This window comes from Heteronotia binoei, chromosome 2, assembly GCF_032191835.1.
Source record: "Heteronotia binoei isolate CCM8104 ecotype False Entrance Well chromosome 2, APGP_CSIRO_Hbin_v1, whole genome shotgun sequence".
NCBI lineage: Eukaryota > Metazoa > Chordata > Lepidosauria > Squamata > Gekkonidae > Heteronotia > Heteronotia binoei.
Window position 1 is genome coordinate 111,648,146 of NC_083224.1, and position 14,009 is coordinate 111,662,154.

General features: G+C 43.8%; 1 protein-coding gene across 4 annotated transcripts in view; it reads left to right on the forward strand.

Moving 5' to 3' along the window:
• The window catches only part of PODN (podocan), an 83,107-nt gene that overhangs the window by 15,975 nt on the left and 53,123 nt on the right, over nt 1-14,009 (forward strand). For all 4 annotated transcript variants that reach the window (XM_060231835.1, XM_060231833.1, XM_060231837.1 and 1 more), the window contains exon 5: nt 6,673-6,782. In XM_060231835.1, coding sequence (XP_060087818.1) covers nt 6,673-6,782 — 110 coding nt within the window. The remainder of the gene's footprint in view (nt 1-6,672; nt 6,783-14,009) is intronic.

Genomic DNA, 14,009 nt, shown 5'->3' on the forward strand with positions numbered 1-14,009 from the left:
GGAACTCTCTGTCTGGTGCAGTGATGCTCTGTATTCTTGAGGGGGGGCACAGTGGGAGGGCTTTTAGCCCCACTGGTGGACCTCCTGATGGCACTTGTTTTTTTTTGGCCACTGTGTGACACAAAGTGATGGACTGAATGGGCCATTGGCCTGATCCAACATGGCTTCTCTTATGTTCTTATGTCCAGAGGCGTAGCCAGGATTTTAAAAGTTGGGGGGCTTTTTAAAAAGTTGGAGGGCACCCTTTCTTATCCAGTGAGAGCTTTCTGGGGCAGGGGCAAAAGCTGGAGGCTCTGAAAGTGACCAAGTTGAGGCAGTGCACCCTAAAACTTTGGCGTCAAGAAGGGACTGCAAGCAGGGGGGTTTTCTTCCACCTCCCTCTCCCCCACCCCAGCACTTTGCAGCCAGAAGCTCCATCCATCCCCCCTCCCTAGCCCATTTTACATAGCTTCCTCCATCTCCTGCTCCTCTGTCTCTCTCCTCTCCACCTGCTGCTTTTGCTGCTGCAGTGCACTGTACCCTCTCAGCTCTCCCAGCTCCAGCTGCCACTGATGATGCTTTGCTGGCTCAGTCATGTCAAAAGAAAAAAAGAAAAAAAGCAGGGACCTCTGTAAGTCCCTGACTACTAAGGGCCTTAAAGATCAAAACCAGCATCTTGAACCTGATCTGGTGCTCCACCGGAAGGAAGCCAGTGCAGCTTGCACAGCACAGGTTGAATATGTGCCATCCAAGAGGTCCCCATAAGGACCTGCGCCACTGCATTCTGGATCAGCCGGAGCTTTTGGGTCAATCTCAAGGGTAGGCTAGTGTAGAGCAAGTTTCAGTAGTCTATCCTGGAGGTGTTCGTTGCATGGATTGCTGTAGCTAAGTCACATCAAGACAGGTAGGGAGCCAGTTGGCTGACCAGGCGCAGTTGGAGAAATGCCAGCCTGGCAACCTTTGCAACCCAGGCCTCCATTGATAAGGAGGCATCCTGAGTCACTCCCAAACTCCTGACCAGCATGGTTGCATACACATTCAGTTTTGTACAAATGAATACTGTGTATACTTTTGCACACATTTGTATTCACAACAGTAGAAAGCAGCCAACTTCTGAGTGCCAAACTCTTTTGGCTTATGTGGATTTACCGAGCAGCATTTTAAAACAAGTTTCTCACTATGGACTCAGAAATAAGCATCCCAGAATTTTTGCAGTTTTTTGGGTCCAATAATAGACAAATATCCAGTACAAAAACTGTCCTGTTGCATTTATATACAAGAATCAAAGATGTTTAATTATTACATCAGTGATATGGTGGAACATATGACTGATATTAAATTACACCCCCCAAAGCTGGCTCTTCGCCACATTTCAGTACTGCTATATGCAGATGACGTGGTACTGTTATCTAGAACACCTATTGGGTTGTGGAGGGCATTAGACAGCTTTGTTAAGTATTATGAAAACGAACGTTTGGTAATAAATTTTGAAAAAACAAAAGTGATGGCATTTGGTAAAAAAGCCAAGAAGAGGTATTGGACTATGAAAGACGAGAAAATAGAACAAGTAACAAAATTTACTTATTTGGGAATGGTAATTCAGGATACAGGCACCTATACTGAACATTGTAATATGAGGGTGGAGAAAGCTGAGAAAACAATGTACGCTATCCTGAGATTTTTTCGTTCCAAGGGGGGCTTTTATGTTCCTGCAGCACTGAAACTGTTCCAATATAAAGTTTTAACACAACTGCTCTATGGTATTAACCTGAGCATCTCGGTTAAAAAATTACAGGCTCTTGAGAAAGTGCAATCTAAATTTCTCCGTAACATCTTGCAGCTCCCGCCAGGTGTGCCAAATGCCCTTTTGCGACTAGAAACTGGGCAAATGAGAATTGAGGCCAGAATTATGTTGTCTTCAGCATACCAATAGCTAAGAATCTATACAAACAAAAAAGGCCTCTTTCCTCTAATAATTCAAGACCTCTATAGGCCAAGGTGGCTGCAATTGGTTGAAAGCAATTTGGAAAGTATAGGATTCTCACTTGAAAACCTCTTGATGCAGAGTAATGCCAAAGCAAAAAGTATTATCAAACAAAGAATCTGTGATATAGAGAGACAAAGGGATCTAGAACAGGCCCCTTCTTTCTTGGCGTCTACCGAGACCAAATATGTTATGAGGATGGCCAAGTACTTTTCTTATTTGGAGGTACCAGCTCACAGAAGAGCCTTTACATTGGCTCGATGCGCAGCCATGCCCTCAAAAGTGTTAGAAGGGAAATATAGAAAAGTTCCGTATGAAGATCGACGCTGTTCTTGTGCTATGGGAGAGGTGGAGTCGATGATTCATATGTTTTTTCGATGCCCATTCCACCAAGCATATAGGGACAGGTTTGTTTCCCCGTTTGTAGTCAAACCAATAGCAGATGCCGACGGGGCGTATTTGGAGAAACTTTTGGTGGATGCAAGTCCATCTATCTCTAGACAGATAGCTAAATTCTGCCATTACCTGGTGAAGTTCCATACTAAGAAACAAGAAATGGTAGGTTCTGTATGATCTGTTTGAATTTTAGGTTATAAACGATTTTATATATTCGGATTTAAAGGATTTTATATTAATTTGAACTGATTCTGGATTTTAAAATTGGTTAAATTATATTTTAGTTATCCCCGACCTGTATAGGTGCGGAAAAGTTTTAAGTATTTTACTGTATTTTATGTATTTTAGGAGGGGTTTTACATGATGTGTTATAATTTTTATATTGGTCTATGACCGTAATAAAAAGTTCATTCATTCAAAGGTGTTGCCTTACCTCATAGGAATGCCAAGCCTATTTGCATTCGCTCTGCCTGGTATATTATAGCAAATGTCAGAACGGCGGGTCAGATCATGTGATACATTGTGCTCACCCTTGAGAAGGTAGTACCTTATTATAGTGACTGAATTACCAGTTATTTTATGTGGACTGTTGACTGGATCATAAAGGGCTAATACCCAGCCCATACCCAGTTCATCCCATAATGCAAATGTGGAGCCAAAGATATCCTAAATGTCAGGTTTGCGAAAAATAAGTCCATCAGCAGAAAAGGTGGCATTTTGAGGAAAGATCTGAGCACACCTGTTCAGAGACCAGATTTACATATCGGTACAGCAGGCTACTATTCAGTCTTGGAGCAAAGCTATGAAACTCAATGTAAATTCTGACCGATTTCGCACTTGCCTTACGCCACTCTCACGTTCCTCTTCTCAGCGGGGCTTCCAGCTGATTTCTATCTGCCCCAGGGCCACAATGAGTGTCACCTTTTTCGCATGGCAAACAGAAACCTCTAAAAACCAGTTTCTGTTTGCCACATGGAAAAGGCAATGCTAGTTGCAGCCCCAAGGCAGATAGTGTAAAATCGGAGGGAAGCCCTGCTGAGATGAGGAGTGTGAGAGCAGTGTAAGGCAAGTGGGAAATCGGTCTCTAAGTCAAGTTCCTTTCTCTACAGCAGGGGTGGGTAACCTTTTTTCTGCCAAGGGCCATCTGCATATTTATAAAATCATTCGCAGGCCATAAAAAATCATCTATTTAAAAAACAGAGCTCCGCCAAGGGAGAATAATTCAGGTCGGCAAAATTAATGCAAATAATTATTTTTCTATTTGAAGTCATGTGGGGAGAGCCTAATCTGGCACACACACACACACACAGCCTGCTGCCCTGGGCAAATGTATAAGTCCAGGGCTTTTTTGTAGAAAAAGCCCAGCAGGAACTCAGTAGCATATTAGACCACATCCCCTAATATTAGCATATTAGGTCACACACTCATTAGCATATTAGGCCACACCATCTGGGATAATCAAGTGCAAACTGAACTGTGACAGTAACTTTTCCAGGCCCTGCAGCAATTCTGGCTGGCCAGCCAGGCCCCAGGGAGGCTGCTACACAGTATATCTGGGCCCTGTGATCCCTGCCTGGCCCTGGGGAGGCTGCTGTACAGTTTGGCTGGGCCCCATGATCCTCGCTGGCCAGCCAGGCCCCAGAGGGGCTGCCACATGGCTCGGTTCGGCCCAGCAATCCCTGAGGGCCACACCAAGTGACCTCGAGGGCCACATACGGCCCTTGGGACAGAGGTTCCCCACCCCTGCTCTACAGCTGTCATTGTACCAGTATAACTGAATATTGAGGATCTCTGTGCCCCTTCATGAAAGTGAAATTGCCATAACTCCATTAACTGTACAAAGTTACTCTACTGTGGCTGAGTTGCAGTATCAAACCGCTTATCCAGTAACATCATGTCCTTTCCGTCCCTTTACAGTTATTTTCCATGTAACAGTTTTGGCAAACAGCTCCATAAAAGTAGAACTCAAGCCAGATTGTGACTAATATTCCAGAACTTTTCCATCCAGTTTTCCCCCTTATGTGATAAAATAGTTTTTGACCTTTCTTTCTGAGACTGCAGCAGAAAAAAATTTCATCCAGATAATAGGAAAAAACTTCAGAAGAGGTTCTACTGAGACATTATAGACATGCAAAAATAGCTTGTTGCTTTGATACTGTGTACCAAGACAAGACAGACTGCTTGCTACATCATATGCACTGCAAGGGGAGATACTTTAGCCAAGACCTGTGTGCTTTTTCGTCAATAGGAAGGAAGGCTAAAACCGAGATGCTGAACTATCATAGATGCATCATAAATTGCCTGACAGCATTGGATTTATTAGCAATCTTTACTATTTTAATAAAAGGCATATCAATGATTTGTAAAGAAATAAAATAATCTGTGCCCATGCAAAAACAATATATCTGAACTTAGATTTAGATTCTGGTATAAGATGATTGTACACAAATCCTCACAAATATTATAATGCATAGCCTAAGAAATTTTCAAAGAGCAACTTTTGGAATGTCATTTTTATAAATGCTGAAGGTCATTAAAAATAGTCACATCTTTCTTATTGATAGATTTTACAATGTCCTTGACAAAGTCAATATTCTGTTGTATTTCCCCTCTAAAAACCATGAACCTAGTATTATTCAGAATTAGGAATCTTGTAAATAAAACACAGTAGACTAGGAGATCATATATTTAGATTTTGTTATGCAGATTCATATTTGGATCATTTTTTCTATGGGCAGGTGAACATAAGAATAGCCTTGCTGGATCAGACCAGTGGTCCATCTAGTCCAGCATCCTGTTTCATACAGTAGCCAGTCAGTTGCCCTGCAGAGCCAACAAATGGCAGAGGTCAAAAGCCCCCTCATGCTGCCCCCTCATACTGGTATTCAGAAGTTTACTGCTTCTGAAGGTGGAGGTGCCAAGATCATGTTGTTTTTGTGCTTTGTGTGCTGTTTAACACATAACTGGTGTTAAACATTCAATAGTAATACTATTGCCTCCTGTTACTTTCCCACAAGCCCTCAGATGAGGATACTCTTCATAAAGTGCATGCATAGCTTTAAAAAGCAGTCTGAGAAGCAGCCTTCAGAAATTTTGTGGCTTATTTCTATTGCTAACTGTTCTGCTAGAGGTTTTAGAATTAGAAGGCAGAGGGGGCCTTGTCATGTGTTCTTACTTTCTCAAGGGACTATCCTAAGAGGAGCAGTGACCTATTTCTGAAAGAGATTTTAAACATTGCATGAAATGTACTTGCTCTCTGAATCCATTTTTTCCGTTATGAATAAAACCACAGCATTCCTAACCCAAACAAAAGTTCTTCTAGGCATATTGCAGGAAAAGATAAGCTGCTTCCTGTAGTGATCATTTGTGACACTGACAACAGAGATTCTCTTTTCTGTGAGGTTGATAATTTGAGACTATGCCATTTTCCATATCAGAGTCCAGTGGCACCTTTAAGACCAACGAAGTTTTATTCAATTTGTGAGCTTTTTTGTGCAAGCACACTTCATCAGACAAGGAAATGGAATTAGAAAAAAGCAGTCTTATATATAGGTGGATAGTAAATTAGCATGCAAAATGGTGAAGATGTTTTTTAACAGATAAAAAGAATCTTAAAGGTGTCACTGAACTCTAACTTTGTTCTATTGCTTCAGATCAACATGGCCTGCCACTTTGATTTTCCATGTTCTTTTGGGAACAAACAGCCTGGCAACTAGGGTTTCCAATCCCCAGGTGGGGGCAGGGGATCCCCCGGTTTGGAGACCCTCCCCCCGCTTCAGGGTCATTAGAAAGCGGGGGGAGGGGAGGGAAATGTCTGCTGGGAACTCTATTATTCCCTATGGAGATTTATTCCCATAGAAAATCATGGAGAATTGATCCGCGGGTATCTGGGGCTCTGGGGGGGGTGCTTTTTGGGGTAGAGGCACCAAATTTTCAGTATAGCATCTAGTGCCTCTCCCCAAAACACCCCCCAAGTTTCAAAAAGTTTGGACCAGGGGGTCCAATTCTATGAGCCCCCAAAGAAGGTGCCCCTATCCTTCATTATTTCCTATGGAAGGAAGGCATTGAAAAGGTGTGCCGTCCCTTTAAATGTGATGGCCAGAACTCCCTTTGGAGTTCAATTATGCTTGTCACAGCCTTGATCTTGGCTCCACCCCCAAAGTCTCCTGGCTCCACCCCCAAAGTCCCCAGATATTTCTTGAATTGGACTTGGCAACCCTACTGGCAACTGTCTGTTGTAAAGGTAACAATGATGGTGTCTCTCAGAGTGTCTCACAGAGTGATATAACTTTGGCCTCATATTTGTTTTTCAGCTCACGGTGGCTCCAAAATTCCTTCCAAGTACCTTGATCAGTGCAGACTTTGCTGCCAATAATCTCACTAAGATTTATGAGCTCACATTTGGACAGAAGCCAAACCTGAGGTAAACAAAGAAGTCAAAAGGCAAGGGAAAGGAAACGTATTATTGCTTCTGTGGTAGAAGGGGGGGAGTAGGTGTTTAGGTTTTTAAAAAGCCATTTGTGTTCTACAAACAATACTTGGAGCAGAAAGAGAATTGTTTCAAGTCGTCAAGTTAGCCTTTATTGGCATAAAATATATAAATATATATATCAGAGCAAATTGGTTAAAAAAAAAGATAAAATGGAACGATTGCATACATATACATCAGGAAAAACATAAACTATTTCTATGAGATCCTCTGGCGTGCCTTTGAAACAGAATAAAGAAACTTAACCACTTTCTCAGTGGCACTAGATGAAGTATCGTTCAAAAGTCTGTAGACCTTAAGTACATCAGAACAATCAACCATGCTAACTAAAAGAGGATGTAAATACTTGTGACGAAGATCTGTATACAAATTACAATAAAGAAGAATATGAGTAACTGACTCCACACATTTTTGCTTACAGAGACAGTATCTGACTGAATAGGCTGTCTTGTTAAATCTGTCATAAATGGCAGAGGGCATGCCGTTGCATCTGGCAAGGGAAAAAGCTCTATGCTGCTGTGGCACCTGCAAGATGGATAGATATGAGACCATTTCCCCAGTACTAAGAGAGATCTCAAAACTCAGTGGGGCACAAGTTTTCTTAGCCAGACTCTATAAGTCTTGGCACTCAATATCTAGCAACCAGTTTTTAATTTTTTGGACTGCAGTGGTGAAGGACAGCATGGACAATAGTTCTAGGGATACACCCATTGCTTTTATTTTTCTCTCAATATGTGCTGACCAATTTGACAAATTAAATTCAGAGAGCATTTGAGAGATATAGCTCCCCGGTTCAGAGTTGTAGTGCAAGCGTAGCCAGAATTTGAAGGTCATGAGCCATGCACTAGTAACCATTAAAGACATGCCAGTTTCTAAGCGGATAACTGCATACAGGACACATTTTGGCATGCCCAGAATTTTACGCACTTAAATATCAAATAAACCAAGGAAAGTTCCCCCCACCCATGTTAACTCTTCTATACAGTCAGTAGAAATTAGAAATGGTACTGTAGCCTCAGTCCCATAGAGTCTTGTTTGTGAAAAGAATGTGATGACTAAAACTAGAGAGACCACAATAAACAGTAAGGGTGAAGTTTCTGCCATTCCAGGGCTGCTTCCACATGGAGACAATTCTCTATGTAGCTCCCACTGGTGCTGGGAATGCAGAAATATTCACAGTTGCAGTGGAGCATCCATACAGAAGTTTGTACTGCACTTTCCTTGCATCAGTACCCCTGCAGCCACCATTTTGTTCCTCTCCACCAGATGGCCCTGCATATAAAAACTGGGCATTTCTCAATCACTGCAGAGTAAGCACATTGTAATAATTTATCATAAAGGTATGCTTTCCCTTTACAACTCTGCAAGAAGTTTTGCATTTTGAAAAGAAATCAAAGCATGGAGCAGCAAGCCCCTCAGTGGATGGGAAAGAGTGCCCTCCAACTACTGTTAGTTCAAAATGCAGCCATCTGTCTGTTGACTTCCAGGTTCTATGCAAGATGCTAGTTATTATTATATGTAAAGCACTTTGTGACCTGTGGTCAACATATCTGAATAATTGCCTCTCCTGGTATTCTCTTTGGTCTGCCAAATATGCCTTGCTGACTGTTCTTTTTTCTTGCTTTGCTTGTTTGACCTCTACAATAAATGTTTAAATAGGACAGACTAAGCTTTACTTGAAGATGCACTAGTTTAAAGTTCAAAGTTAAAGTCTAAAAGCTTTTTCTATATTTATAAAAATGTATGAAATTGCTCTATTCCGTCAGACCATCTAGCTCAGTATTGTTTGCTTTGACAGCAAATCTTCATGGTCCCAGGCAACCCCCCCCCCCCAAAAAAAGTTCTTTCCCAACGTCTGTCACCTGAAATCCTTTAGTGACATTTAATTGGTGTCTATGAAACTTACTGGCAATATGTGACTGGGACTATAGCCAAAAGTCTCATCCCAATTTACTCAGGAGTAAATCCTATCTATATAAATAGGATAACTTCCAAACAAGAGCACATATTGTTGCAGCTTTATATATTTTCCAATAATATACAGTAATATTCACACTGAGTTTTTCTGCAAAAGCAGTACATAACACAAATGGATTAACTCTAGGTTAATATACCTGTCCATATATACCTGTCCATACTGAGCCCCCAAGAGTGCTGCCAGAGATTGTCAGTTCAAAAGCATTTACAATTACACTTTAAAATGATAAAACAACAATTTAAAATACATTTTAAGGTGCTATTCAACTTCAGTATTGTTAGGATATCTCTTTCTTCTGGCAATGATCCTAAACCGGGTGGTCTGGGAGGGACTCTAGAAGCAGGATCTGGTGTGCTGGGGCCGGATCCGGATCTTCCAATGGCAGCAGCAGGTGGCTGAGAGCACCTGCTAGGGATGCTAACACATGGCTGACCACTGGGAATGGGTAGGCGTGGTCCTGCAGCAACAAGCTACTCAGGTCCCCTTCTGCCACCAGCAAGGGAAAGTCTCTCGAAAATTTCCCGTATTGCACCTTGACTACCCCGGCCCCTCTGATGCCAATTGCCCTTTTCTGGAAGTCTTGTACGAGCACGGGGGATGGGTATAGCTTAGGTCCCCTCTTGGGGCAAAGTTTCTTTAGGGTTTGGGTGGAGATGATGGTGTATGTAGCCCCTGAGCCAACCTCCATTCGACAGGGGGCGCCCTCAATAAACACTGTCATTTTGAGTTTATCTGGGGACGGAATAGGGATGTCGCATACCAGTCCAACCGATGTGGTGATGGCGTTGATATCCTCTATGATGGCAACCTCATGGTGGCGGCCATTTTTTCCACTCTTCCAACGGGGGTTTCTTTCTCGGGTTGGTGTCGTTTTTGAGTGGCAGACCCTGGCGAGGTGTCCCGTCTTCTCGCACTGGTGGCAGATGGTATCCTGAAATCAGCAGGAGAAGTGCTCATGGTTTTCCCTGCAACTTGCACACTCTTGAGCTGGTGCATTTATGGTCGCACGTGGCGGCTGGCGCTTCGTGGTGACGTCGTGGAGCTTGAGAGTGTCGTCTCCCCCTGAGTCATCCGCTTCTGAGGAGGATGAGGTGGCTTGGTGAGCCACTGCTGCCATGCACTCTCCCCGCAATTTCTCATAGGTGGTAGCCGCTTTGATTGCCTTGGAGAGGTCCATCTCATCTTTCCCAAGCAGCTTCCTCCTCAGCGGCTTGTCCCACAGCCTGAAAATGAATTGGTCCATCAGTCTTTCCTCCAATCGGTGAAACTCGCAGCGGAGTGACAGCCGGCGGAGGGCTGCAATGTAATCAACAGCAGACTCATTGGGCCTCTGCCTGCGCTCGGAAAAGTTGAAGCGGCGGGTCAGGACTGACGACTGTGGTGTGAAATGGGTCATCAAGACGACAGTGATGTCCGTGTAGGAGGCATCCTTGAGGAGGGTGGGCGCCATTAGCCCCTGGGCTAGCTCCTGGGTGTTCATCCCGCACAAGCTGAGGAATAGCGATCTCTTTTTATCCCCCACAACTCCGTGGTAGTGGATGAAGTTCTCCAGTCGATCCAACCAGGTCTCCTATCGCTCTGGGCTGGTCACACCGAACTCGGGAATTGTTCCTGGCATAGCAGCCATTGTCAGCACTGGTAGTGTGTGTGTGGTGCGGAACGCCCGTAGCTACTGGCCTCACTTACCAGGATCCCACCTTCGTCACCAGTATAATATAGTGGGTTCTATACATTAATGAGGCAAGGTGGTAGTGAACATAGCTCTTTTATTGAATACAGCATGGCCTGCCTATGAAGACTGAAAACTAGGGCCGCAGGGCCCCCTATATATACACACCCAAAGTTCCCACGCTGCCTGTGACTGGACCATTTAAACCAGTCGGGGGCTCTTGATTGGAGCAGGGCAGCAGGATTTGGATCCTGCTGCCTATTGTTCCTGCGTCCCCCAAGCTCTGTCCTTCAGGCCCCAGTGAGCCAGGCAAGAACTCCAGCTTATAGATACAATTCTAATCACATATACAACAACAGCCCAATATAAAGGAAGAGTAGTAGATGACCAAGGATTAGGGGTCATTTTGTAGAAAAATAGGTGGTGGAGCTCATCCAGGGATTGTTATGCAGCTGCATATACTATTCAATGGACAAGGAGGCGGAACTCTCAGAAGGAGGAGGTGGAACTCTCAGAAAGGTTCAGGAGCTGCACTCCTGTGAGCTCCCACTGAATCCGAAGCCTGCCAAGGATGTATTGTTTGCTGCATTTTCCCCCTGGGAGCTGCCTGCAGATGCACAAAAATTACCCCAAAGTCCAGGCATGGTATAGTCCTTTCCATATAATTGTCATTGTGGAGAAATGTTCTCCACCATAGAATTCACCTTAAGATTTCAATTATTGTAACTGCTCTCTGGCCATGGAAAGGAGCCCAGCTGTAGACTAGTTGCTGGCAAAAGAGGCGGAGTAGAGAAAGGAGCCATCAAGCTCCCAGCACAGAGCACCCAAGTTATGCAAATGAGAGTGGCTGAAGCAAGACAGTGGCTTATTTCTTCACACTTTACTGCCAGGGTACATCCAAAAGGGACATAGACAGCTAAGAGCAAAATGGCTAGAAAGTAAACTCTTCCTTTTGGAGCAGAAAGATCCAAATGACCCCCAGGTGGGATGGACTCTCCAGAGTAGGTTATAAATTCTCAGTAAATGAGGGAGAGCCCTCTCTTGCCTTTACTGTCTTCCATGGCTTCTGATTGGGGAAGAAGCTTTTGCCTAGGGACTCCATCTTGTCAATACAGCAGTGGACAATGGAGAGAAATTCCAACCAGGATAACTTTTAACTAGTGCATCTTCAAGTAAAGCTAGCCTGTCCTATTTAAATACCATTAGGATAAGAGCTGAGTGTAAGATAGGGAGAGGGGAGTGCATATTTTCTCATTTTCTTTGTTCCTTTGCTCATCTTCAAATGCATGAACAAAACATGTGTAATCTTTTTATTCATTTAGTAAATCCTTATAGTTCAAGTCCTGTTATATTTCATATCTTTGGAAAAACAAACCACAACTATTAAGTCTTGCTGTCTGAAGGGTGGTAATGGAGAAGGGCAGCAGAAAAGCTCATCATCTTTCAGCACAATAGCTCTAAATTGTGAAGCTGTGATAGCTTACCTGTACTTGCTTGTAGGAATGTAGCAGGCAATATTCCCTCTAAGCTGTGCATTGTTGTGAGCAGAAGTTCTATGTCATGAGCAAAAAAGGCTGCTAGCGTTAAAGTTGTGAGCCAGCCTACATTTCACTATTGTGTGAATTAGTTTTTTAGAAGATTACTTCCATAACCTTGTAAAAATCTCAGAATGAATTCTTTTAAGTTATATTTTGAGAACGTCTTAAATAGTGTAAGTGAAAACATAATCAAGTCAAATTTCATTATAGAAAATGTCCTTCTATGTAGGGTTGTCAAGTCCAACTCAAAAATACCTGGGGACTTTGGAGGTGGAGCCAGGAGACTTTCCCATTCCCTAAAATAAATAAAAATATAGCAGTGCAATCCCTCTGAATAGTCTTCATTTCCTTGTCCCCCCAGCAATTCCAGTAAATGAAAGTGAACACACACTAACAAAGCAGCCAAAATAAACAGAGTTTGCATGCATACACTTTTGTGATCTCACTGGGGCTTTACACACATGAGCTGCTGTATTTCCAACCAACTTCTTCAGACTAATACAAGCAAATGAAAAGAGAGAGAGGTGGAGTTTTCCTCCATCCCATAAACAGGTTTCTATACAAAAACATCTGGGACAATGCAAAACAAACACAGAGACTCTCTCTCTCTCAGTCTGTCTGTCTGTCTCTCACATACACACACTTACTGGCTGTAGTTCCTATACAAAGATGTCTGAAACCAAAGCACGCAAAGGGACTCAGCTACCTCTCTCTCTCACACACACAGAGCTCTGCTGCTGGCCCCTCCCAATGCAGCTTTCACTTCCTGCTCAAATGTAAAGGTGCACGCACACACATTTTAAAAATGATGTGTTTGCAGGCTTCTAAACCTGTGGGAGATCTAAGGGCACATGGTGGCTGTGGGGGCAGGGCTTTCCCCACTGACCAGCTGGCTGGGGATGGGGTGGAGTCTGGAAAACTGGGGGTTCTCCTGTTGGAACCAGGGGGATTGGGAAGCCTACCGCTGTGGGGATAGACCAGGCCTCTGGTGGACAGGTCTCCTCACCCTGGTCCACTGCATTAGGAGACCTGGCCTCCAGAGAACAGGTTTACCCATACTGACCCACAAATTATGAATCTTAGGGAAGATAAGCCAAGGTACAACTGTAAAGTCTATGTGGAAATAAACTTGCATTTTCAGAAAGGCAAGTAAGTCAATCAATCAATCATTTTATTTATATCCCGCCCTCCCTGCCAAGGCAGGCTCAAGGCGGCTAACAACATCAGTCAATACAGTGAGTTATACAATGATTTAAACAATAGCTAACAATTTAATTAAAATTCTAAAAACAACAAAACAATAAAATTAACTTCTTGGTGCTATTCTGGCAGATGGTAAGAATCATTTAAGCAGTCTCTCAGTCTTTTAGTCAGTGAAGAGGATGGTCTTGCAGGCCCTGCGGAACTGTTCAAAGTCCCGCAGGGCCCGTACTTCTTCCAGGAGCTGGTTCCATAGGTGTGGAGCTATAATGGAGAAAGCCTGGGTACGGGTACTCTGTAGTTTTGCTTCCTTTGGCCCGGGGATAGTCAGCAGGTTCTTCCCTGCTGACCTCAGTGCTCTCTGGGGTTCGTATAGGGCTTTAAAGGTGATAACCAGCATTTTGTAATGAATCCGGTATGTAACTGGTAGCCAGTGCAGTCCGCGCAGCCCTGGCTGTATGTGCTCCCATTTTGGGAGCCCCAACAGCAGCCTAGCTGCCGCGTTCTGCACCAGCTGCAGCTTCCGGGTTTGGCACAGAGGCAGCCCCATGTAGAGGGCATTACAGTAATCCAGTCTCGAGGTGACCGTTGCATGAATCACTGTTGCTATGTCCTGGCACTCTAGGAAGGGGGCCAACTGCCTTGCCCGCCTTAAATGAAAGAAGGCTGACTTGGCAGTGGCTGCTATCTGGGCCTCCATTGATAGTGAAGGCTCCAGTAGGACTCCCAAGCTCCTGACCCGTCAAAAACCGGGAGAGGTATTTCCCTCCCCAGAG